The sequence below is a fragment of the Dreissena polymorpha genome, chromosome 7, assembly GCF_020536995.1.
Source record: "Dreissena polymorpha isolate Duluth1 chromosome 7, UMN_Dpol_1.0, whole genome shotgun sequence".
Classification (NCBI taxonomy): domain Eukaryota; kingdom Metazoa; phylum Mollusca; class Bivalvia; order Myida; family Dreissenidae; genus Dreissena; species Dreissena polymorpha.
This window is the reverse complement of record NC_068361.1, coordinates 50,607,764-50,635,279: the sequence shown is the minus strand read 5'-3', so window position 1 is coordinate 50,635,279 and position 27,516 is coordinate 50,607,764. Positions and strand designations below refer to the sequence as shown.

The window sequence follows — 27,516 nt, the reverse complement described above, 5'->3', positions numbered from 1 at the left end:
TTAGTTCTTCAAGTTTAACAATTTGATGTACTTTAAAACATTACAAACTTCAAATAACTTCGCAATATCCCAGCGTGAAATTAACAAATGTTATATTTCAAATCGACCCAGAGAAAGCAAACCCTTCACCGAGAATCTTCACTTCCACGGTAAAGCATGTGAAAATAAACATAAACGAACCTGATCGCTTTCAAAAACAAGTTTGTCTGTGTTTATTTGGAAAACCACCTGCCAAAAAAATCTTGAATTTGATCGCCAGCCAATGAGAGCTTTTTTTCTCGAGCAAATTATTCAATTTCTAGGAAAGACTTATGTAAACAGTTTCCGTTTTGATAAGAAATGAAGTACATAGACTGCCTTGATTAATGTAGTGTTCTCATATTTTGGCTAAATGATCTAGGAATACTTGAGAATGTGGAAAGCAGCGCAATTGATGGTGTTTGTAAGTAGTGCATGTTCATTATACTAAATGCTTTATAACAACGAAAATAAACTACGAAGACGAAAGTTATGCGCGTCAAACGTACAAAATATTTGTTGATCGCGAGCTTTAATTTTTTTTCATTTTGGGATCAGATATGAAACAATATGACAAAACAAAGCAAAACGATTTGAATGATTTTTTTTTGTTACAGCAACGACTCGCTTTTTTTCTAAAAATTTTAAGTCAATAACCTGACTTTAATAGTAAAATAAATTCCATGTTTCCATGTGGCTTATTAATTTATGCTGTGCATCTCACATTATGGAGAATTCAAAGGAAAGACCAACTGATCTTTTTACTCTAAATTATACTCAACACTATTTATTATCATATGCAATTTATATATTTGAAAAGGGCACGGATGATGATCGTTTGTATACACATCATTCAGTTTAACAATTGAAAACTAGTAAAACAATTCCTTCAAAAAATTTATTGATCGAAATTGAGGCCGAATAAAAAGCTGGTGGATCGCCACACAACAGCAGTCAGTTACCGTTACGTTATCAACATGACGTTATTTTGTTACGTTATGTTCAGCGTATGTAGTAGCGTATCAAAGCGGGCGCTATACATGAGTGAAGTGTTGTGCCAGAGGCTTTGAGGGTCACAACGTTTATAAACTCTACGCTGGATCTCTTTAAAAAATCGGTCTCGTAAAAATAATAGCTCGAATCTTCGTTCCAGATACAATAATCCATGCGGAGAACCATTGTAGAAAAGAACATGATAACGTTTTACCATAGTATATCGTTGAAGGTAGTAAGTTCATTATTTAAGCTGCTTAAGCATTTTTTCAATAATTATCACACGAGTAATATAAAGTATTATGACGATATTTTTTCACTGTGTTCCAGGCTCTGGTATTGGGTCAGGGTCAATCAGCAATTGACGATGTGTTCCGTCAAGTACAGGAGGAATATGACGGTAAAATATATAAATGATCAGAATTTTATTATGTATGTAAATAGTATTGAACGATTTATCAATAATTCATATGATATTGGCGTTGAACTGTACTCTTATCTTTTTTAATTTCTCTTCTCATACCTGCCATGTCACCGTTGGTTTATGTTTACTTAATTTAATTATGTTCATAAACTTTATTAAAAAAACATCTACTACTGATAAATCATGTCACTATCCGATAACACACGTTTAGCTCTGCCACCATGTTTGGTTATCGCGCTACTAAGCAACGTTAACTGATTCTTAAGTCAAGTACTTTTGAAGGAATGTCGATAAAAAAGTAAACAAAACTCGGAAAGCGTTAATGAACGATTAAATATGGTTTCAACAGTACCGACATTCGAACATTTAACATACTCGAAATAGTAGCTAAAAATAAGAAAACGTCATTGTACAAATATATAAATATTAATTTAAAGTTCAACAGCCATCAAGAGATTACAGTAAACATAATATAATGTGCATGTGTAAATGCATGATGCAAAACTCTCACATTTAAATTCACACTCATCCATTGTGATAATTAAAGTATCAATTTTGAGCTTGTTTTTTCGTTGTTTATACTATTATTCTACGCAATTGTGTATAAGATGTTGCTTGAAACCATTAATTTCCCCAAAAAACATTGACATCTATGTCATACCTTATGAATACGTAATGCAACTGATGCATTTTGTCGTTGTTTTACAGTTTAATTATTCTGTTTTATAAAAGATCGATTTCAATTTAATTGCGTGTTTAACCCCTTAAATTCAATACCATACCATATCAAAAACATAACACAAATGCAAACAACAACTACTAAATGTTGGCTCTCCTGACAAAGTTTATCATCCCAGCTTTCTCAATATTAATCGTCTGTTTTTTAACATTAAATGCATCATTTACTGCCGTAAATAGTCAATGAAAGTCCTAGTAGTTAAGGATTCTAATGATTGTGAAAGTTAAGAATCCGTAAAATTGAATATTTTTCTGTTTTTGCGGAGTGTTTTTAGTTCACACTTTTGAACCCAACTGTTCATGTAGACTGCAGTATGTTGTCTGTCAGTGTTAATAGTTAACAAAAACAAGCGCATCTTTCTCGATCAATTGTGTTTTTATTGATTAAATATGTGCGAAAATGTTATTATTAATGACATAATCTATATAATAAATCGCTATATATTTGCGGTTTTATGTTTTATCCCGCTCTCGTGGCCTGTGTGTAACTTACCCGCCCAGGGTTTAATCCGCGCCCTTGGTGCCTGTGAGTTTGGTTAGTGGTCACCTACCCGCCGAGGATTTAATCCCCGCTCTCGGTGCCTGTGAGTTTGGTTAGTGATCACCTACAAACGAGGGCTCAATCCAAGAAGCACTGTGCCCGTGAGTTTGGTTAGTGGTCACCTACCCGACCAGGGTTTAATCCTCGCTCTCGGTGCCTGTGAGTTTAGTTAGTAGTCACCTATCCGACCAGGGTTTTATCCCCGCTCTCGGTGCCTGTTAGTTTGGTTAGTAGTTACCTACCCAACCAGGATTTAATCCCCGCTCTCGGTGCCTGTGAGTTTGGTTAGTGATCGCCTACCAACGAGGGCTCAATCCACGAAGCACGGTGCCCGTGAGTTTGGTTAGTGTTCACCTACCCGACCAGGTTTTAATCCTCGCTCTCGGTGCCTGTGAGTTTGGTTAGTAGTCACCTACCCGACCAGGGTTTTATCCCCGCTCTCGGTGCCTGTGAGTTTGGTTAGTAGTCACCTACCCGACCAGGCTTTAATCCGCGCACTCGGTGCCTGTGAGTTTGGTTAGTGGTCATCTACCCGACCAGGATTTAATCCCCGCACTCGGTGCCTGTGAGTTTGGTTAGTGGTCACCTACCCGACCATGCTTTAATCCTCGCTCTCGGTACCTGAGTTTGGTTAGCGGTCACCTACCCGACGACGGTTTAATCCTCGCTTTCGGTGCATGTGAGTTTGGTTAGTGGTAACCTACCCGACCAGGATTTAATCCCCGCTCTCGGTGCCTGTGAGTTTGGTAGGTGGTCACCTACCCGACCAGGGTTTAATCCGCGCTCTCGGTGCCTGTGAGTTGGGTTAATAGTCACCTACCCGCCCAGGGTTTAATTCGCGCTCTCTGTACCTGTGAGATTGGTAAGTGGTCACCTACCCGACGAGGGTTTAATCCTCGCTCTCGGTGCCTGTGAGTTTGGTTAGTGGTCACCCACCCGACCAGGATTTAATCAACGCTCTCTCTGTGCTTGTGAGTTTGGTAAGTGGTTACCTACCCGACCAGGGTTTAATCTGCGCTCTCGGTGCCTGTGAGTTTGGTTAGTAGTCACCTACCCGCCCAGGGTTTAATTCGCGCTCTCTGTGCCTGTGAGTTTGGTAAGTGGTAACATACCCGACGAGGGTTTAATTCGCGCTCTCGGTGGCTGTGTGTTTGGTTAGTGGTCACCTACCCGACCAGGGTTTAATCCGCACTCTCGGTGCCTGTGTGTTTGGTTAATAGCCACCTACACGACAAGGGTTCAATCCCAGCTCTCGGTGCCTGTGTGTTTGGTCAGTAGTCACCTACCCGACCAGGGTTTTATCCCCGCTCTAGGTGCCAGTGAGTTTGGTTAGTGGTCACCTACCCGACCAGGGTTAAATCCGCACTCACGGTGGCTGTGTGTTTGGTTAGTGGTCACCTAACCGATCAGGGTTTAATCCCCGCTCTCGGTTCCTGTGAGTTTGGTAAGTGGTCACCTACCAGCCCAGGGTTTAATCCTCGCTCACGGTGTCTGTGAGTTTGGTTAGTGGTCACCTACCCGACCAGGGTTTAATCCGCGCTCACGGTGCCTGTGAGTTTAGTTAGTAGTCACCTATCCGACCAGGGTTTAATCCGCACTCACGGTGGCTGTATGTTTGGTTAGTGGTCACCTACCCGACCAGGGTTTAATCCGCACTCACGGTGGCTGTATGTTTGTTTAGTGGTCACCTTACCGGCAAGGTGTGGTCTCCTCCGTGTTCTCCGTATGCCCACCACTGTACACGACAAGAGCAAAATCGATTATTATTCGATAACAACTTAATAGTTGGAAATATCAACCATGATTCAAAATTCGTCCCAACATTCGTGTGTCTAATAAGTAAGTTTAGGAGGGGAACTGGGTCACACTCTGAGTTCTAACATTGTGCAGCCTGAAGGACCTAATAAACAAAAACAACGACCTCATAAATTACACAGATAGTAACAGAAAGATGAGGATTATTGTAAAAGTAGCGTAAGCTAGATGAATGTGGCCTGTCAACCAAGATGCTCTCTGCAGTTAGGTCCCTTAATAAAGATGTATCAGCTTGTGTACGAGTAATCGGTATGTGTACTGATTGGTTTAATGTTAATACTGGTGTAAGACAAGGATGTTCGTTGTCTACGATACTTTTTAATTTGTTTATTAATGACATTGTATTGATTGCTAAGAATGAGAACGATTTGCAAGATATGCTAATAATGCTAAACACATGGTGTGTGAGAAATGAAATGGTCATTAATGCTAGTAAAAGTAATGTACTAGTATTCTTTAGACCAAATTCATTTTCAAGGTCAAACTTTGTTTTTAATTGTGGAGATTGTAAAAATGAATATGCTAGTAAGTAAATGTATCTCGGTTTAGCCCTAACCGAACATATAGATTATAATATTCAACTAAGATAGTAGCCCAGTGTGCTGGTCGTTCCTTATGGCTACTCATTGCTAAGTTCAAATCATTCGGTGGTCTACCCTACGATGTATACGCAAAGCTATACTATTCTTGTGTTGTACCAGTAATCACATATGCTTCGTCCGTGTGGGGTGTTCGAACCTTTTCATGTATAAATGATATTCACCACAGAGCTATGAGGTTCTACCTTGGTACTGGCAAATATATACCCAATGTTGCGGTGCAATGTGATATGGGTTGGAAATCAATTATTATAGATCAGTGGAAGTCTGTTTTTTACCATTGGCATAGATGCTTATTGTATCATGATAGTAGGACAAATAAGAAAATATTTAACTGGTCAGTAGATAAAGGAGATACTAGATGTAAAAATTGGCCTTTCACTGTAAAAGATAAGCTGTGTTATATGGATTTAAATATGTTTTTAATGTTACCTTTTGATAAAAATAAGATGTTAAATGATGTATGTACTGCACTAATGAATAGTCATATTGCTCAGTGGCAAACTGATTTGAATAGAGACTCATGTGTAAATGGCTCAAACCGTAATACACATAGAACATATAGATTATTTAAGAATAATTATGATACGGAGCTTTATTGTAAACTACAATTGCCATACTGTCATAGGTCTTCATTGTCTAAATTTAAATTTGGTGTAGCACCACTTAGAATTGAAAAAGGGCGTTACATTAATTTACCAGTGTTTGAAAGAACATGTCCTTTTTTAGGGACTTCGTAGAGACGGAAATGCATGTTTTACTTGTATGTCCTTTATATAATCAAACACAAAATATTATTTACCAGAAAGCTCAGTTTTAAGACTCTGGTTTTAAAGATATTAGTGATAATGCTAAATTTGTATTCATGTTTACTCATCCAGACATGGGCAGGGTCCTCGCAAGAACCTGCTGTGATATATTGAAACTGAGAAGTGACACGTTGTGTAGTATTAATTTTAGTGAGTAGATATTTTAATAATGAAAAGATTTGTATTGTTAATGTATACATTTTAATTGTATAGAAAACATGGCCACTGTTTGATTTCTGAATTTTAAATTGATGGTAATTGATTGACATACTTGTTTGAATAACACGTTTTAGTGTTAATATTACATTTTATTAGCCATACTATAAATTAGTTGTTGCCTTTTTATCAAACCAATATATCTAAACATGTCAAGATGCTTTGCTAGATTGTTGAACACTGGCTATGTTTCTTAGCATACTTTTACTTTCAACTATTATAATAGCGTGTTTTAGTATGTTTTAATATCTTTTATAGTCTCTTATAATTCTTATAGAATGGCTGTATACATGTTTTTGCAAATATGTGTTTATGGATGAGACTGGAATAAATAGATAAATAAATCGATGGCTTTTAATAAGAAAAGACGCAGTATGCAAACAATATGCACTACAAAAACATAACTAAGAACTTGCAACAAGGAAACATAGTGAGATAACAAAATTACATGTATGACATGTCACGGGCAATTACAAACAAAATTTTTAAATTATGATATTTCCAAAATTGGCATTAATCATACGAAATTAATTTATTTAAAAAAACAGTTATTTGTCATGTACATCGTTAAGGTCATGATGTTTTACGTCTTCGTTAACTGCGATGGTGTACTTATTTTTCAATGCTTATTTTGAACTTGTAGTGATAAAGTTATACCCCTTTTCTGCTGTGTAAATAGTAAATTTAAAACCACTGTCGGGATGGTAGCAGTTGAGATTCAAGACTAGCATGTATTTTGAGTTTTACTCTTCTCCTCACTGATTCATTATTGTACCCTTTAAACAATTCAACAACAAAAACACGTTTACGATCTATAAGTAAAAACTACGTCAACTTCAGTGCAATACACGAATTGTAAAATATATCATGTACAATTATTATATGTGGACACAGATTAGCATTTATAAGCTATGAAATGAAACACGTCAGGATCATAGCTGTAAATGAATCAAATATCAAAAAGAATATTGCAATATAAATACCATTATTCAAACATGGCATTTGCTGGAAATTTGAAAATTAAAACAAAATAAGAATGTCAACAAAAAATCTTTTAAATACATTACCAACACATCGACTCCTTGTAAATAACTGATATAGTTTTCAAATCAACATAGAGAGGCTCTAACTCGCTGAAGAATTCCGTTATCAGCCGAATGTGAAAAGTAAGACTGGAGTTTGTTACTGATGCACGACGTTCAGTGCTTGACTAATCTTTGTGAAAAATTGCACATATGTTCCTTTAGAGCTTATATATCGAACATTTGCTCATTGTTCCGCGTTACTGCACAATATGGTCACCATAGCTTGACACTTAAAATATTTCTTTCAGCCATTTCTTTCTTATTAAATAAATTTCACCAAAATTTAGAAAACTAGTCCGTGGCAAAAACGATTAACAGTGCCAGCTTTTTGTACAAAATAAAAGCATGAGTAAAAAAGAATGTGTATGACAGATTATTTTCTGCTTGACTGGTGTCTCAGTATTATTATAATTGTTCGCATATGTTCATTATGTGATTGTCGGTTCTTCTTGCCGAAATGATCGAATAAGCTTAAACCAATACTTATCCCTTTAACAAACTGAATATCAAACCCCCATTCTGTATAATTCTGATTAGAAACATACACATCCGGCTTTAATTCGTTTTTCCCGTCTTTATCCTGCTTTTTTTAGTTACCTTAATTCTAAAATCGTCTTTATGAGTTTTAAATACATTTACTTGTGCATTGTTTTAAAATATGCAAAACTTTGCTAAATGACCAAAACTTGCCATAAATGCTATTAGAATTGATATTTCAATGTCTAAAAAAATAATAAAAAATATATATATTGACAGACAAGACGAAGGATGTGGCATCTGGGCGAAGCTCTGCTCATTTGCAGTCAGGTAACACTATACTTAACATTGAGTTTCCTTTTTTCTCGCCCCGTAACTTTTGTTAGTGTTCCTCTAATTTAAGTTCTCCGGCACTAAACTAGAATATCAAGTATTTCATTTTATTACGATTTTAACCAATCTTACTTTTTCTGTGTGCAAACAGGTAACAATTGTGTGTGTCATTAATGACCTTCTCGATGTGCGGTGCTGCTAGCCTTTTAACCTTTAAACATCACATGTTGTGCACTTGCCGTTCCAAAGCAATGACCCCAACTGTTGTCTCTTCTGATTATGTTTCCAGGCTTTCATTTTTCCTATACTAGTATATAGTGGCTGTTAAAGCTATATTTTATTTTAGACTGGTGTCGGCGGTACAGCATGAATGGCAGCAACAGAACGCTGGTGAAGCTGCATTACGATATGGTGATAGACGTCGAGACATACGAAGATGTTGTTGGGTAACTAATCAAATTTCGTAGTAGAAAAATGTTTATTTTTTGAAAGGGATATAACACGAAATCTTTCGTGACCGATATATATAGAGTGATCGACGAGACAATTTACGAAGATGATTTTAGGTTACTTATCAAATGTTGCATTGTTAAAGTAAAAAGTTTATTTATTGATTTGGGTCGTTTTACCAATTTTTAGAAAGAAATATTCTTTCGAAAACGAGGGTTCGTGTCAGACACATAGCGTTGTTGGTCAGGCTGAAAATCGTCGAAGAAGAGCCGCAACGAAAAGCGAGGAGAGCCGCTGGCCCCTCGAAATACCGTACCAGATAGACGAAGGATTTGGTATAATCGTTTTAGATGACATCGAATGTCTTATATAATGAATTGATTCAAACGTTTAAATGTACACATATTGCAATATGTTGTTTTATTGCTTATGATACCACCAACAAGATTTTTTGCAAATAAAAATTTTTGGTTATGTTTTAATATATTTAGCAAATATTATGGTCTTGAGCTATCACATTTCCAAACGCACTCGGGTTCTAGCCCTAAAGAGCGTTTTATTTAAAACATAAGACAACAAACAAAAATCGATTTCTTGAAATTATATCATATGACATGAATTGTTTGTGATGTAATATATCTTGTACAAATATATATCCAACAGGAATTTCAGAATATTCTCAGACATAGACATCGACATTCTTGAGTCTTATTTAAATAACATTATTGATTGACTTGAGTGTTTTGATTGCAGTGGCCAATGTAAATCTAACCATTATGAAAGCTATGGAAAACTGGAGCAGATACACGTGCTTGCACTTCGTAGAAAGGACACAGCAATACGATCGAATAATATTCAGTCCTGCTGAAGGGTGGGCAGTTATAAATATTTCTCATATAATTCATTAACTAAATACTTATATTACTAATATTGTTTTGAGGTTCGAATTCGATTTACATTAACGTTTTGTTTCTTTCGACAATTATTATTCAGTTTTAATTTTAAAGTCATCATTTTTTATTTTGAAAAAAAAACACACATAGATAAACACGTATAAACGACATAAATTATTGTTTGACCAACATGTAAAAACAAAATTATCAACTGCCGATGGTTTGCCTGCGTTGCAATACAAATAAAATACTTTGAGCCTAGTTCTGGGAAAACTGGGCTAAATATATGTGCTTATATAGTCGTCCCAGATTAGCTTGTGAACTTGCACAGGAACGACACTTTCGGCTGTTACCTAATTTTTTGCTTATAAGAACTATCTTCTTAACGAAAATCGAGTTTAGGCGGAAAGTGTCTTCCTGATTAGTCTGTTCGGATGGCACCGGCTAATCTTGGACGACACTACGCAAAGACATTGAGCCAAATTTTCCTGGAACGAGGCTCATTTATATCTATAACTTTCTCTGTTCTTTTCCAACAAGGTGTGAGTCATATGTGGGGAGGATTAAAGGGCCCCAATACATCTCCCTGGATCCGCAAAATTGTGTGACGGTAAATATCGATTACATGTGCGACGGTAAATATCGATTACATGTGCGTCCGAATGGTCCAATACTCCCAATATTTATTTATGCAAAATGTTGAATCTGCATAGGGAAATATACTACTTAGACATTGTATTTCCTCAGTACTTGTTCTAGCTATCATGTTCTTAACTGATCTCAATATCGAAAATAAACGTCAAACGGCTATGAACACGGTTGATGTAAGATATTTTTATAGTTTATATGTATGCTGATTGGATACTATTTCGTACGTTTTTTACGCTGTTGTGTGTGTCCCATATACACATTTATTGGTAAATAATGTTGTACATGCAGTTGTCCTTTTTTACACGACATTGACACACACCTTGCCTTGATCACAAACTGTTTTAATGCAGTTGTCCATTTATATAAGGACATTGGCATCCATTATGAGATACCAATGCGTTTACAACGTGTTTGCCATGCGAAACAAAAACGTCAGTTTCAAATTGCTGCGACTCATCATTCTCTAAGACATTTATTACTAAATGGACTCAATCATTGCCTCATGCATGCGGTAACATTTCACATTGCAGTTGCCGATCATTTTACACGAGATTGGACACGCCATTGGCCTATACCATGAGCACACGAGGGCAGACCGGGACAATAACGTCACTGTAAACTTCGAATACATTAAAGAGGAATTCCACTTCAACTTTGACAAATTCAACGCGACCCAATATCTCGATTTCAACAAGCCTTATGACTATCGAAGCATAATGCATTACGGCAAAAATGTAAGCATCTCGATTTAAAATCAAATTGTTCTACTCTTTTGTCACACGTGTTCAAGTGCGACCTAAAAAAGAGCTTATCCTGTCAGTCCGTATTTGTTGTCGGTCGTAGTCGTCAAAAATTACTGACAGAACTTCTTCTCTTGAAACCTTTAACCAAGAACGACAGGAATGACCTTTTAACAAATATCTTCACATATTTTGAATAGCAATTGGATATTTTAAATGGTCTTACCTTGAACTGATTTGAAATATTTTAGCAATATTGATAGTTGGATGAATAACGTGCACGTGGTGAATTTCAAGAAGAAACATACACATATTATCAGGTATTTATGTGTGGTGACATTTACGGAAGCTTATTTGTTAAACGTATTTATAGCACAAATATTATTTCCAGTTTTTCGCCAACCCACGCAATGCTACTTCGTTGGAACCGTCAGACAAACATTATTTGAATATTATTGGAGAAGCGGAACTCCTCAGCTTCCATGATGTACAAATTGTGAACGCCATGTATAAGTGTAAAGGTAAGCTTGTTTAATTACGAAATTAAGTTCCTAGTATTTGAAAGGCAGTCATGTTTTTCACCACCGAATAGTTTTCGTTTTAATCTCTTACACATTTCAACTGCTTGGTATTGCATGTAATCCGTGTTTAAAACATAACTTTTTTAGTATAAAACCTAAAGCAACTACATTTGATAATACAGACTGCATGTTACACATTAATTATAATTATTGTAAAAATCAATAAGCAAAACTACACTTTAATATTTCAATTATTTCTCATTACAATAATCCGTAATAATTATAATAATACTCGTGTTGAATTGACCCACCGGAACTTCGACAAAGTGTAATGGACTTTTCTTACTTTCTGTGCATACCTGCTGTTATAGAGAAGTGTGCTCACGTAGAATGCCCGAAGGGTGCATTTGTGGGGAAAAACTGCGAATGCTTTTGCCAGGGACCTCCCGAAGATCCAGTTCAACGATGCAAACACCCGAAAAGTATGAAAGTGACGGTTGAAAATATAAATGATTTCAAACAAATCGTAATAACATACCTTTTTTGCACAATTTTATAGGTTTTCGAAGACCGTGGGCTACTCTTAAAGAAGTTCAAACCTTCTGCACTCTCATCTGAACATAACTATCGAATTAATATGTTAATATTTGATGACAAATGGCTTTGATCAGCCGTTTTGTTCGCCTCTATTGCTCTAGCTTTAGATTTGATAGTGTGTTTAGTTCAGGTAGAATCTTATCTACATGTTATCTGCGCGACAGGTATGTGATGTTGACAGTAACCCCTCATTTCAAATATCGAGCAAGTTCAAAAGACAAGGTTGCACACTTCACACCCCTATCTGAAAATCCTTTTTACACATAGCTATATAGTAATTGATAAGTTGATATTTTCTTTTGAAAGTATTCATATAAAAAACAGTGTTTCTCTCATACAAGCATTAGGTCTATGACCTCACAAACATTGTATATAAGTGGACACACGTGATGTTTTAATCTCACACATGATACTTTTGTAGCCTTTCATCACGTAGACACGTGTCACAACGTTCATATTTGATATTTTGTCTCTTAGATATGGCATTACTGTTCTGTGAACCCCCGGCTATTGACCTGGCCACCTACTTTGTGTACTCAATCGGAAAGGTAGAACTGGTGGATCTGTCCGGTACCCAGTACCCAGACGGAACAGTTCTCATAGTGGAGAACCCCCGGTGCTCCAAACATGGAAACTATACCTGTCAAGACGGCAAATGGGTGGACAATATCAACTGCAAACCAGGTTAAAGCCGATTAAGAGCATCATCCGAACGAATACTGCACAGATAACAAACCAAAATTAATTAGCCGAAAATGCCGCTTAATGCATGTATGTTAAGGTGTCGTCCCAGGTAAGCCTTTGCAGTCCTACCGACTCATCAGGAAATACAATTTCCGATTAAACTGCAGTTTCGCATAGATGACACTTTATTGAAACAAAAAATACCATAAAGCTGAAAGCGTCGTCCCGTATTAGCCTATGCGGCAAATTGATTGGTAATCACGAAAACGGATACGTGTGGGAATTATTTTTTATATATTTAAGAAATGAACAGGTAGTCATTCACACTATATTAGGTTCATGCTATACGATGAAAGACAGTTACATTCCAAAGGTCCTATAGGTGACGATGGCCAATATGGACCGACATTGGCCGGTTTATTGAATAGTATATTTATCATTAGAAAAAAAATACCGGGAAGGTCAAGCGTACTATTTGCAGTACCAGGCTCCGGCACTGTACCTGCACGTTCGTTAGGCCCGGTTTTTCTGACGACTCCCCTCAGTTTATATGTGTATAAACAGACACAGGTTCTGTTTTTATCTAGATCGGTGTGTGTACAATACGTCCAGATATGACTTCAAACCGAACATAACTGCAGACGGACAGAGCGGAACCACGGACTACGTCAACAACGGCACACACGTAAGCGTTACGTCAGTGTTCGAGTTTTTCAGAAAGTCGATTGAGTCCCAATGACTCAGGGCTTACAAATTGAAGAGTCAAAAAGAAGGTTTTGCTGAGTACAAATATTTGGACCCAAGCATAGAAATGTTTGTAATGGGTTTTTAACACCCCTTTTCGCAATATGTATAATTTTATGTATAGTTCATTTCATTTTGGCGATGATTCTAATAACTTTGTGTTCATTGAGTTAAACACTCAAACAAAAAGACAAGCTCAAATTAACATTAAAATCGTTGCGTTAATAGATACGTTTACAGCTTCAACGCCTGAACGTTGTGTGTAACTTATTTGCTTTATATATAAATAAAAAATGAGATACCATGTCTTTGTTAATATATACAAGGAAGTTCAATTGCTTAAACTGAAGTTTAGCGCCCAAACATTTATTAAGAACTGAACTTTATGCATATATGTATTTAAGTAACATAACGATGAGAATTATTCATTTGCAATATAATCTGCCAAACAAATAAAATATTATTTAACACATATACTTTTATGGTATCATTCAAATGTACGTACCGAATATGAGTATGGCGCGTCATTTATGTTAACAGAGTAAATGAATGAGTATCAGGCTTAGCCTCGTTCAGGGAAAACTGGGTTGAAATCATGAGCGTAAAGTGTCATCCCAGGTTGGCCTCTGCAGCCCACACACGCTAACCATGCATGAAACTTTCCGCTTGTAAGGTAGTTTTCGTTCAAAGAAAGATATTATCTTTTAAACGAAAAACAAATCGAGGCGGAACATGTTTCCCCCCTTATGAGTACGTGCCCTGGCTTATCTGGGATGGCACGTTATGCATATAAATAAAGACCGGTTTTAGCAAAACGCGACTTATGCTGATGCTTGGATAAGCTAAAGTTTTACACTTCTCAAATTGTTGAAGATATTGGAGGTGCAGTTGGACAGATTTTTTGTTGTTAAAGAAAACGTGAGCATTTTGAGAGCCCACGTTGGAACGTTCTCCGTGTAATATCAATTGTAATCACAATTGAAATGCAGACAAATGATACACATCAAGAACGATTTTATTGACCTTACGTTAAGACCTTTTTAGTATGTAAAAGGAGATGAAATGTTTATTCTGCTTTTTTACTTTCCTTTCCAAGGTGCACGTAAAGTGCAGAGCACCAAAAAGGACCCAAGGTTATGATTCTGAATGCAGAGATTCCATTTGGGTTCCGGAATTGCCGAATTGTGATGCAGGTAAACAAATGTAGTCATTCGGACCTAACACAAAATATGTCGGAAAACATTACCCAGATTTTGGCATGTAATGAAGTTTGTCATTAAATGCTTTATATTGATAAATTTAAACATTAGACTTATAAATCTCCAGCAATAAAACAAGTATACAATAAAAAGAAAATGTAACCCTCAACTGGGCTCGAACCACTGAACCCTGGAGTTGTGGGGTAAAAAGTCTTCCGCTTACACCATTTGGCCATCCGTGCTCATGCTATTAGATGACGTATTTTTTAGCTTATATAAGCAATCTTCGTACTTTTACAAAATATAAAGACAATAACAAAACTTTCCAAATTACTTAATCGTTTCGCGCTGCAGCGCTTTATAATTTTCATGTTTTCAATTTGTCAAAAGATAATTATAATGGATTTTTTAGAGCATAGTTAATGTTCAGTATTACTAATTCCTCACAAATATCATAACTAAAACGAAAATTTGCGAATCTGAAACAACTTTTTTTTAATTTTGTCAATTTACCAGAACGTGAATATGCCCCTTTAAGGACTATGATCAAGGTTTCATCAATAATCTTTCCGCTACACATCTACTTTCGGTTGTAGATTGTAAAATTGCAACTACCAAACAAGGGTTTCAGCGTTAGATTAAACGAAATAGATCACCAGCAAAAATGCTCATGCCTATAAACTCAAAACGTTTTGCAGTGGTGATTTGAAAAATATTAAATTCCAAAAATAAGATGCCCCTTAAAAATTGAATTCGAAGTCAAAGTTTTAAGCATTAAATCGAACGTTCGAGAAGTTACTAAATAAGACACACAATATTAGTTATCTATGCCAAACCTTTCTACAGAAGAATATTGAATAATACATTACAAAACATAAAAAATATATTACGTTTCTCTTAATAACTACTTATGATTGTAAAGTCTGATTCTTGTGGGTATGTTATAATACAGGTTGTATAGTAAGGTCATGAGTACTATTTACATTTTTTGTTCTTCGGAACAACCATGTGGGAGCATGCGCATTTGGTGTGTTTTATTAGACGACATGCCTTAAAATCTACCAGTGTAAACAAGCACTTTCCGCTTTGATCTAGATCGTTGTGTGTACGACATGGCCCGATATGTCTTCAAACCGAACATTACTTCGGACGGCTTTAGCGGAACCACGGAATACGTCAACTCGGGAACATTCGTAAGCGTTAAGATCTACGTAACGTTAATGCAAAGCAATTTCTTAATATCAGATGTCAATCATACCTTGAAAGAATATATATATACATATATAGACATATATATATAGATAGATATATATAGATATATAGATATAGATATATAGATATATAGATATAGATATATATATAGATATATATATATATATGATATATATATATATATATATTTATTTATTTATTTTTTATATATATACTATATTCTATATTCTATATTCTTTAAAGAATATATATATATATATATATATATATATATGTTTTTGTTAGTTATGTTGTGCTTAACTAAACCATTTTTGATACTACAGTAATCAAACTTAACAAGCATTTAAACACGTGACAGGATTGGCCACACTTCACTGATTAACAGGTTCAGAAACTCACTGACATATTGTTACAATTGCAGGTGCAACAATCTGATAAGGTTTGATTGCCAGTAAAGAAACGATTACAGACGGTTAAAGTAGAGTGTTTCGAAAATTTTCGGAATTGGGCCTCGATCCAATTAAACGATACCCAACGTTTATCCAAAATCAATGCGTTCCATACGATTCGATTATGAGAGTCATATTTTTTTCTGTGATGTGTTTGTATTCACGTTGAGAGCCACAACTGGAACTGAATAAAAAAATATAGCCTCATTGATTACATGTTTAATTTATTCATAGAAAAGGGTAAGATCGTAACAGAACATGACGTTTTTTTTCTTGCACAAGATCGATTGCAATTTTAACAACGTGGAAGTACGAATAGACACTATTTGTCGCTTCGTTACGATACAATACGATTTTAAACGATTACTCTGATTAACGAATGATTGCAAATTGGTCGTATGATTCGTAGTTTGTTTAACCATTCGACATTCCACGATTTATACGATTTGACAAGATTGAGTTTATATCAAATTATTTTCGATAAGATCTGATAGTATCAGATCACGATTAAGACCCTATTTAATTCGTTACGTAAATCGTGATAGTGTCAACGCAGCATTATTGTACTTATGATACAAGAGAGCAATATGGGGGTATCCTTGTCTTATGGACAAGTGTACAGGTCTAATGGAATAGCACGGACAGGATGATAGTTTATGCAGTATATATACTTTATGGTATTAATCCTTGGTCACTTGTACAGCGAGCAAAATCAAGTATAATTACAGGGAACACTTCAAGTTTGTGTTTTCTAAGTATCGCGGTAAAAGTGGACGGACATAGTTTGACGCTGAACACATGTTGGAGGCGGTTTACCGAGCAGTATAACATGTTTTTGTTGTATATTTATTCAAAAAACATAATCCTTTGGAGAGCCTATTTTTGAATGGGCCTAATGGGCAATTATTTTAATCAAGGCGTATTGCAAGTCGATGCAGTAATAGCTCTTTTTATAATTTAAAAATTAATAGACTAATTTATTGTTATATCGACCCTGGTTTTATACACAACAACTGACAAGTAATTGGAATGATAATGTATTTCCTGTGTTATTTGATCCCTTTTTAGGTTCACGTAGAATGCATTGCACCGAAAGGTATACCAAGGTATGACTCTAAGTGCACAGATTCGCTTTGGGATCCAGCCCTGCCGAATTGCGATGCAGGTAAACATAAAAACCATGCTGATCGAACGAAACATAACTCATTAAAACACAACTTGTAAACCGATACATGTATTATCAACATTTGTTGTTTCATGTTTCAAATTTTTTATTGAATGTAGGTATAATATGATAAAGCACGATGATTGCCTTTCAAGTCTACACTTCTTTCCAGCGGTCGATTGTACGTTAGAAAACTTCGATGCTCGCAACGTTGAGGTACTGTTCAAAGGCAAGGTGAAAACAGATGGTGATGTTATCCCAGATGGCAGTTCTGTAAGCACTTAAATATATTACGCAGCAAGCAGTGGATGAACTAATATAATACATTTATTTGTCAATATGAATCAAAAATGTAAAGTTAGTGGACAGAAGATCGAACGACCCACTGCAGAATAAAAATTAAGATATGATAAAATAAAGCGAATCAACCACCTTAAGATCACATTGAACTTTAAATTGTAAAGCTTTTTTTTTGGGGGGGGGGGGGCGGGGGTTTTTTAGGGGGTGGAGGGATTACAGCAGTGTTAATTCTGGGCTGTGTTTTAGATGGGCAAAATGCCCTTAACCCAAAATGTCAGTGGGTATTTCACCCTTTTTGCTGAGGCCCTTAGTAGTCTCCTGCATTTATGGTGGCCAGACTTGTAATCACTAATACCTTCATGTCTTTTCAAGCATTTTTCCAAGATTTTCAACAGTCATTTACACAATTCATTAATTTTACAATACATCAAAATTTCATTTTAATCACAAGTCAACAAAGACAAGGCGTCAATCCAACTTTTTTCGTCTTATTGTTCAGACTTTTCACCCGTGTCTCATGCTTAGTCTGAAGTTTAATGTGTAGGAGTTCTTGTGTTGGCCCTGCTTTCTGCTGTATTCTTCCTTCATTTCCAACCATATTATAAGTTAATTAAGAATACACTACAGCAAAAAGCTAATCCATTCATATTAACATTGTGGTATTTTTATTCTGATTCAAAATGACCTGAATTCGCAAAAAATGCATACAGGACTTTCAGCGATTTGTTTTGTAATATGGCGCTATATGTACATTGTATCTAGAAAATTAAATTGTTATCAATGAAAAGAAGTCGCATTGTAAACAAGAAAAGCCTTATTAACGCAATATTACTGAACGTTTCCTTGAAACTTTTATTGAGAACCAATATTGTCCCAAACGGTATTCAAGTTCACCTGAGCACATAGTTGTCATCGAAACCTATGTGGATACCATTATTTCTCAGTCGTCCGACAATGAGTGAGGTGTGTGACTTGAGTGTAACTTTTTAATCTCACGACTATTCCTCCTTAACTACTTGGCAAATGTCTAGGAAACTTCACAAGCATGTTCTTCAGATGAACTTTTTCCAAGTTGTACAAATCTCTCCGGAAAATCGCTTATATAGGTCACCGGATCTTAAATAAGATTTAACAAATTGAAACCTCAATCTCCTCTAAAACCGAAAGAGTCAAGGGTTTAATAGTGTGTGTGTAATTTTTCCAATAGTCCTCTACACAGTTTGTTAAAAGCATTCCTGTGATGTCAAAACTTTCCAGCACCAAGGGTCACAGGATTTAGAAGGACTCATATAGTAAATAATTAAAAACTTATATGAAACCAGTAGGGTAAGGGGTTTGATATTTGGTGTTTAACATCGTATGGTGATCCTCTTCTCAAGTTTGCTTATACTTGCTTATAAAAATCATGTCACAATCTCGGGATTTCTTGTTTTTTGTGTATGTTTTTATACAAAATAATTTTTCGTATATTTCCTGATGCATCATTAAGTTTAAAACACAATGCGTATTATATATAGTAAACAACCAAGATTAAAACACAAGTATTACATTAACACTACAACATCACCAACTTACAGGCTACTTTCAATATATGTCAGGTGAACGACCTTAATATAAAGGCCCTCTTATCATTATTTAATGCAGGAATCCCCTAAACGAATACTATTTAAGTAATTCCGTGCATGTTGCTGCTTCATGTGACGGCTTCGCCAAAGAACTGGAGATACCAAACGTGTGACAGTGAACACCCCACACCCCCACCCCCGAAATTGCGCCCCAATATCCCAAACTCATGGCAGTCATACCCCTCTTGTACTAACAACTGCATTAACAAGTAAAATCCTTCAAGATTTTAGATGATTATAGGATTTCTAGGTTCAACTAGTTTCATGAAAATCAGTGCAATTTTCTACAAAGTCGCAGTATTTTCTCCCATAAAACCAACGATTCCAATGTGAGCAGTATGTTCGCTATAAGTTCACCGTTTGTCGATGTGCGCTTTACGATGTGCTCGTTACCTCTCTATAAGCCAGAAAACTTTATAAGACTATTTATAAAGACACATATAGGGCAAAGTTTGAATCTGAGTCACGTGCGTCAAATGATAAGTTCGGCTTTGATGCAAGAAGGGCAGAATATGTATTTTGTTAAAATAAATGCCAAGTTTGAATCTGGTTCACGCGGGTATTAAAAGACAGGCATCACGTACAATCTTAAAAAAAACTGTTCTCCAATCTTGAGGGTACATTTTTTACTTTTGATAAAACATGGTTAGAATGTTATTTTTTACAATATCTAGACTTAATGTGAATCTGGCTAACTTGCGTGCAACAATACGTTCACAGAATCAAATCTGTTCGAAACCTTCTTCCAATCTAGAGGCCATATTATGATGAAACTTGAACTCACAATTTACAATATCTAGGCCAAGTTTGAATATGGGTCTGGTGCGTTCCAAACCTAGGACATCAAGTAATTTTTTGAAAAACGCTCTTGAAATCGAATGTTTTATAAAAATTGGGCAGAATGTTTATCTTGACATTATGAAGACCATATTTGAATCTGGGTCAGGTGGGGTAACAACATAGATCACAAGAATAAGTCTTCAATAATTGTTGTCCGTGGACTCGAGGTTAGCAATGAAGGTCCATCATAGTCCTCCCTTTGTTAAATATGCGTGCTCGCAACGGTTATACGGTAAATTATGCTGTTGTAAATTGTGAATAGGTACAAATTTTTATTAAAATCTTCAAACAATTCCGTGAAGATCGAACACTCTCATTTTACAGAGTAATTTTAGTTTTGCAATGCATCGACAATCTATCACTGAATTCAGCTAAAACGCTTTAGGCGTATTGATTTTTTATTTAACGTTTATACATTGAAGACTTCAGTCGATATTGACAATATATTTCACACCTATGATAATTGAATAAATACCTTACTTTTAAACATTACTGATTGTGTAATCGTTGCACTATTTGTGGTAGACATACCATGCAGCGACGTTTATTTGGTAACTGTTTTCACAATTACCGTCTCTCTTTCAGTCCGTTCATTCATCCGTTTTTCTGTCCGTCCGGGAGCTAGTCACACTGTCTGTTTGTTTGCCCTTCACTATATTCGCAATAAACATTTAAATTTGCAGGCGTTTGTATAAATTTGTACATAACCATTATTAGTATAACTTGCTGAAATTACGACCTGTAGGTGGTGGCAAGATGTAAAGGTACAAACAAACCAAATATTCTGAGACAAGAATCCCAGTCAACTATGATTTGTAAGAAAGGGCAATTGGAAGGTCAAATCCCGACGCCATGTCCAACAGGTATAGCACATACATATAGTTGTAAGGGTTTGTTATTCAATATGCTGATTTTTGAAAATGTTGTCAAATGTTTACATGTTTGAAAATGGATAAAAATAGACCGCACATTTTACTGATCAAATTTGTTTCAATATATCGGGAAACAAATAACTCTGTGTAAGTCAGATTTGTAATAAATTCGAGCGTCAAATATTTTATTTACAGCAACATCAAGCTCACACATTCGTTCTTTTCCAGTATTATATGCCTGCCCCATCGTGCAGTACGCTAATACGAGTGGCCCTTTAAATAACGACTACGATGTGAAGTGCTTTAATAGATACGAAATGCAGCCACGCCTACAAGCACGCTTTCACTGCGACTGGCGAGGAGTTTGGCAGCCATTCGTACCGAGATGTATCCCTGGTAACAATACATTATTTGAAATTTATACATGGTTATATAAAATACAATGTAAGTTTTATGTTTTCCTGTAGCTCATAACTATATTTTCATAGAATAGCAAACACAATTAAAATTATGTTGCAAACTCATATCAAAGCATCCTCAACTTCATTGTATTTATCCACAGTATGCATCCCTGGTTACATTTCATAACTTGAAAACGTTTTTCCTGTGGCTCAGATTTTGTTCACAGGATAGCAAACATACTCGCATACGCAGGTATTTTAATTTGCGATGCATCCTTTGTTATAGAAGTACCAGTTTGTTTATAGATCAGATCTAAATTCCTCCATACGTTTTTGGCTACATTGGGTAAAATGTTGATGTGTTTTATTTTGTACTTAACACGCAAATTTTGAGTTTCCGTGAGTTTAATCTGTTCATGATATTATAACATTATGTAAATTGATTTGTCCTTCATATAGAATCATGCCAAGTCGTGTACGACAGTGCCAAAGCCGAAATCAAACTGATGGATGGATCGGGAAAACCTCCAAACTTGACAATCAGCAGTGGCCAGACAATCTCAATTGCGTGCACGCAGCCAGGTCACGTGCCCGACCAAATGACGCTGACATGTGACCGCGGAGTATACAATGAGACAAGCAACAAAACTCTCCCGTTGTGCAAACTAGGTAAAGTGTTCCGTTCTTGATGTATAGAATATATCTGTTTAAATTTTATTTAAATGTTCATGCAAGTTGCGGTGCAGAATTTAATCAAAGTACTGACACTACGGGTGTGACGATGCTTTTGAAGAGGATGGATATAAAAGCATCAATTTAAGTTTATCTTTATCACCACAATTGTGTATGTGGGTACGAACATTTTGGGTACGAAAAACAATTGGGTACGACAATTTGGGGTAAGAAAATAACTTGGGTACGACACAAATTTGGGTACGAAACATTTTGGGTACGAGAAAAAAATGGGGGTACGGGGAAGTTGTACCCGGGGAGAACTTGAACCATTCAGCGAAACTGGGAGGCGAGTTACATTCTCGATCAAATCTAACAAGAAATATCTTTAAAAAGATAATCGGCGTGTATTTTTCTGTACCACTTTTCGTAAAAACTTTCTATTACAATAAAATATTGGTGGGTTATTAAAATTACGTTTCAGCAGATATTTACAAAACATGACATGATCGTTAATAACACATGTACATCATACCCTACCTTTATTTCGATGTTTACGTTCTTAATTTAATAATGTTATATGTACGGACGTGATTTCACATGCCCATGGACATGGATATATGCTTTTTCCTGTTGAATATTGTTTGTTAATTGCAGTTCAATACGCATAGGCATGTTTGTTCATTTAGTATGGCAATACTTTCATGATGATTCTCGAAAGTAGGTATGAGCACATAGCCGGACAAGGTGAGCTCAATCGTAAGAGCACTTGACTATCAAAGTTCGCCCAGGAACATATGGATAAGTTAACTAACCAAAGCGATATGACCTTATACATGTATATGCTGAAATCTAACAAACGAACGAATTATCAAACATGGTATGTACACTTAGGTGGTTGTGTAATTTCTGTTAGAATATCGTATAAAATATGTAAATTTAAAATGATTGTGCCCGCACGTGAGTTTGTTTCCGTTTTTAAGTCGATACGCGCCTAGGCTGCACCCAGTGTGTGTATTTGTGTATTTCCAAGGTTATGAGTTACCTCCGCGCCTGAGGCTGCATAATGTTGGGAGCCTTAGTGTGTCCAGCACTCTTACCTAATAAGCTTAGACTGACGACAGTTGGGACGAATTTTGAATAATAGCTGCAATTTCCAGCTATTTATTTTTTTTACTGAAATACTTTTTAATTTTTGATATGGTCTTGTGCTGCGGGGGATAAGAGATTATCCGGAGAAAACCCCACCTGTCCGGTATGGTGACCACAAAACAAACCAAAAAAAAACATTGCGCCGGGAGCGGGAATCGAACCGGTGTCGTAGAGGTGAAAAAGCGTACGTGCTGACCACTACGCTAGGGGGACGGACACCTACTCAAACAAATGTTGTTTTATCTATATATAACATAGCAGTGCAGCATTTACAATTTGCATGTTCGAAATTGTTCGTATTCTTTAGATTTGTGATCGCGTAAAAAGTTAATTTTTTTATGTTTTCATTCGCAATTTATTTACAAAATCGAGAACAAATATCAAACACAATAGAGAAAATATATAGTTGTTTCACTGGTATATAAAGATAAAAGGGATGTAAAATTACTAATTTAAAATTAACGTTTTGATACACTTATTGCATCTGTTTCCGCAGAATATGCTGTTCTATTAATATTTACCTTTATCAATGATAATCAGCGAGGTATGCCGATTAGAAAAATCGAGCAATCTCAATCGGACTGTCTCGGTCTTTTACATAGGTCGCCATTGTGAAGAATTTGTTCATGGTATGATAACTTAGACGAGCTGCTTCGCAGCATCGTCAAAAAGTGTTCTGTTTTATAATTCAAGTTTTCATTTTCAATCATGTTTACTCTCCTTGTTCCGCTTCGCTACATTGACTTAAACATATAAACATAATATTGAAACAGTTGCATCATACATATTTTGAAAATATCTGTCATTGAACATCCTTATTGGGGTGTAAAGTATGTATGTAACTCATACGAATTGATGAAAAAAGTTCGGATGACCGCCCATTCCTTTAAGATGTTCGTGAAAACAAACATTTTGTGGAAGTATACACATCCGTGTGTTATTAAATTATATATTTTTAAGCAGTCTTAACACAAGTATTTTTTATTTTTTTTTATCAGTCACGTGTAAGCCACCACCTCTATCGGGCGATGTAGTTTACACGTCAATGAACAGCTACCGATTCAAGGACACTGTAGTAATACAACGTTGCAAGGGTAAACTCTGGTTTCAAGGTGACCAGCGTTTAACGTGCACAGCAGACGGCACTTGGAACGGGACAGCAACATGCACACCGTGTACGCTGATTGTTTGTTTGTTTATCAGGATTGTGTGGCCTCATTCAAAGGCATTTCCGTTCTTAGATAAGAATAGCCTTGTGAACCGCTTTATTATTTCATACCCCGGATTTATCTTGTACTCATGTTAGATTTACAACAGACCTAGCAGTTGAATTGTGTGTTTATTTGGTGCATTTGGTAATCGTTCCAAAGCAAACTTTAAGTCCATCGGTGAACACATTTTTGCACGTATTTATATTGCATTGTTTTATTGTATGGGCTTTCTGTCACGCGATACATTGGCATACTATTGGAAGTAAGCTGGAAAAAAAATAAGATTGTCTATTACAATTAACACAGAACTGCCTATTGGTTTCAGACTGTCAACATGGCACTGAAAAATGGGAGGAAAAGCAGAATTCTGATCTGATAAAACATACTATCAGAAACATTACCGTGGAATCATACAAGGAGTGCCTTAACTATTGCAACAACTATGACCGGTAAGCTAGAGACTGTTTATTCTTCATTTCACACAATTTTCAGTGGTAAGATTGCTATCGCACGTGTTTAATACTCTGAAATATACGCTGATTAGTAGATGATGTCGTATCAAATTGTATTTTTATACATCGGCAAAATGACTGCAGCTAAATGCTTGAATGATCATTTAAATGTAGCACAACGTTATATTGTGACATAACAGTATTTTAGTACAATTTTTTTTTTTTATTTTGCAAAGAAAGGTATTTGGTTATATTTATTGTACGCCCTGAAGATACAAATAAACGGGACAATTTGAAATAACAAATTGTTTATAATTGTTAAAAATTTCTAAAACAATACAATAATTTAACATATACTAGCGGAAAAAAAGTATTCGGTAATCGTTTCTTTATAGTTGTCATTAATTATACAGTAGATCTTATGTTAATTAGTTACTTATTTATATTACCTCACATCACAATCAAAAGATTAATTTCTGTATACTTATTGAGCGAACGTGTTTATAACTATTCATCACGTGTTCATTTCTCGATCAAACGTTTATACAATTAAGCTGGCAACAATCTTAACTGTTTCACGGTAAAGTTGCCTGCTACTGCAACCCTCGCGTGGGTAAATAGAACAACAGAAACCAGAACCGAACGAAATGTTAAACTTAAAATAAGCGTTATGTGTTTGAGGATGCTTTCATTCATCCACGGATTTTAAAAACAATATCCAGCAATACTAGTTCGCAATTTTCTTTTTTATAAAAGAAAATAAAAAATAAACTTGTGTAATTGTTAATATGTAGCTCATAACGGCTTTGAAGGTCAGATTTATTACTCAATCTTGATCAAACCTTATCAAATGTTCATTTTTTCGTTCACAAATCTACACGATTTTGTTTCACTTTAACCAAAAATGATTTTCTTTCGAAATCGCCATGACTGGTGAGGAAGAGCCTCTTTATGGTTCATCGTGGTAAAACATATCCGATAATCAATATTGCTTCCAAAAAATTAGACACAAAGAATATACATGTGTAAATGAGTTTGAAGCTATAAAGAACAAAAAAGCACTACTCAATGTCACAACATATTTACAAACGACGTCACGATGCACATCTATTTCAAAGAGTAGCGGTTGTGTATGTTTTTTTAGAATATACCGAACATTTATGGCGTTATTTGCATCAAATTGGCAATACACATTTTGTATCAACGCTATATTTATCTATTTTTCTGTAGGATGAATTGTATTTAAATTATTTCTCGTGATATGTTTCTTATTTGGATCAACGCGTTTTAGTATTTTTAAGCCGTCTGGTTAAAATGACACGTCTAAATATAACTTTATACGCTAATTGGTCATCCGGTATTGAAAGGTATTGTGAGCCAATTCTGACGTTTAATATAAACTTGTTTAGTGCTTTTGTATTGTGATGGATAAATAAGTTACTATTTATTTGTTCGGTGTAATAACAAATAACTTCTTTAGGTACGCTGTGATTTTTGTCAACCTTGAACAAAAACTGTCGACCTCGTGACGATCAACTACCACATTAGCCGGAAGATAATGAAGAAAATATACTAAATTAAGCTGCTAAGTGTCTAGTTCTCTCTTACCTATCACATGACAAACGTTTGTTATTTCTTTTACCAAGTATACGTAAATGCTCTTTAAGAAAATGTTTGGTAACCAGGACAAGTGGAAACTGTTGACTTAAGATTTCGGCTATTTCGACGGTTTTATATTTTGTAAGAAAATGAGATGCACATATGGATTAAAATAGTATATACACTAAACAGGCACCGATATTAAAGATGCAATTTTTACCTGAAATCACAATATAACTGCCTGATGTTGTTGTGGTTTATAGTGTTTCAAGCGACAAAAACGATCATTAGAATAAAACGGTGTTTGGTACGTTTCTGTCGAAATCTCTATCTGCATGTATTCATACAAAACAACTCTGGATTATCGCGTTTAGCTCACCAAATCGTTTTCAAACCAAAATAATAAACACGTTTTAGTTAGTGTGTGTGTCTTTTTCATGCAAATACAATTGACGCACTATTATGAGTTCGATTTACCCTTGCTTAATGGACACCATTTAATCACATCACTAGAAAGGAAGCAGAATGGCTTATCATGAGACATTCTTAAAAACGTTTATAGCGCATTTTTAGTTAATACGTTATTTAATATGCATACGTAGAAGAAATATATTTCATTTGATGAGTACTACTTTTTATGCGATGTAACAAAGAAACGTCATTGATAGTTTACATAATACTAATTTATTGAAATATGCAATTATGTAGCCTGTTAAAATTCCTCTTGATTTACTGGAAGAGCTGCTCTCAGTTACATACATTTTATTTCGACATGCGTGCAAGGAAATCATCGGTGTTCATCAAAAATCATTTTAATTGTTTTAATAGTGGAGCCTACAGTGAGAATACATCTAAGGCTTGTTAAACTCAATCAAAAAGCGATCGGGCAAAATGTTTGAAAAGTGAACTTTGATGTGCCACATGACATACCTGTTTATTTCTATAATAAATACATCCTGCAATAATCTTGTAAAAGTATTATGATCGGGGTTCATACGTTCAATTAATTTTGGCTTAAGTAAAAGGTTTTAAATTACGC

General features: G+C 35.5%; 1 protein-coding gene across 2 annotated transcripts in view; it reads left to right on the top strand.

Moving 5' to 3' along the window:
• Positions 1–308: 308 nt before the first annotated feature.
• The window catches only part of LOC127838782 (uncharacterized), a 78,697-nt gene continuing 51,489 nt past the window's right edge, over positions 309–27,516 (top strand). For both annotated transcript variants that reach the window (XM_052366771.1, XM_052366770.1), the window contains exons 1-21: positions 309–442; positions 1,342–1,411; positions 7,995–8,045; positions 8,395–8,494; positions 8,688–8,833; positions 9,252–9,369; positions 9,932–10,001; positions 10,573–10,776; positions 11,174–11,303; positions 11,675–11,785; positions 12,378–12,584; positions 13,172–13,269; positions 14,425–14,521; positions 15,623–15,720; positions 17,257–17,353; positions 17,526–17,626; positions 20,864–20,981; positions 21,219–21,386; positions 21,851–22,060; positions 24,214–24,390; positions 24,752–24,875. In XM_052366771.1, the coding sequence (XP_052222731.1) occupies positions 413–442; positions 1,342–1,411; positions 7,995–8,045; positions 8,395–8,494; positions 8,688–8,833; positions 9,252–9,369; positions 9,932–10,001; positions 10,573–10,776; positions 11,174–11,303; positions 11,675–11,785; positions 12,378–12,584; positions 13,172–13,269; positions 14,425–14,521; positions 15,623–15,720; positions 17,257–17,353; positions 17,526–17,626; positions 20,864–20,981; positions 21,219–21,386; positions 21,851–22,060; positions 24,214–24,390; positions 24,752–24,875 (2,525 nt within the window). In that variant the 5' untranslated portion in view covers positions 309–412. The remainder of the gene's footprint in view (positions 443–1,341; positions 1,412–7,994; positions 8,046–8,394; positions 8,495–8,687; positions 8,834–9,251; positions 9,370–9,931; positions 10,002–10,572; positions 10,777–11,173; positions 11,304–11,674; positions 11,786–12,377; positions 12,585–13,171; positions 13,270–14,424; positions 14,522–15,622; positions 15,721–17,256; positions 17,354–17,525; positions 17,627–20,863; positions 20,982–21,218; positions 21,387–21,850; positions 22,061–24,213; positions 24,391–24,751; positions 24,876–27,516) is intronic.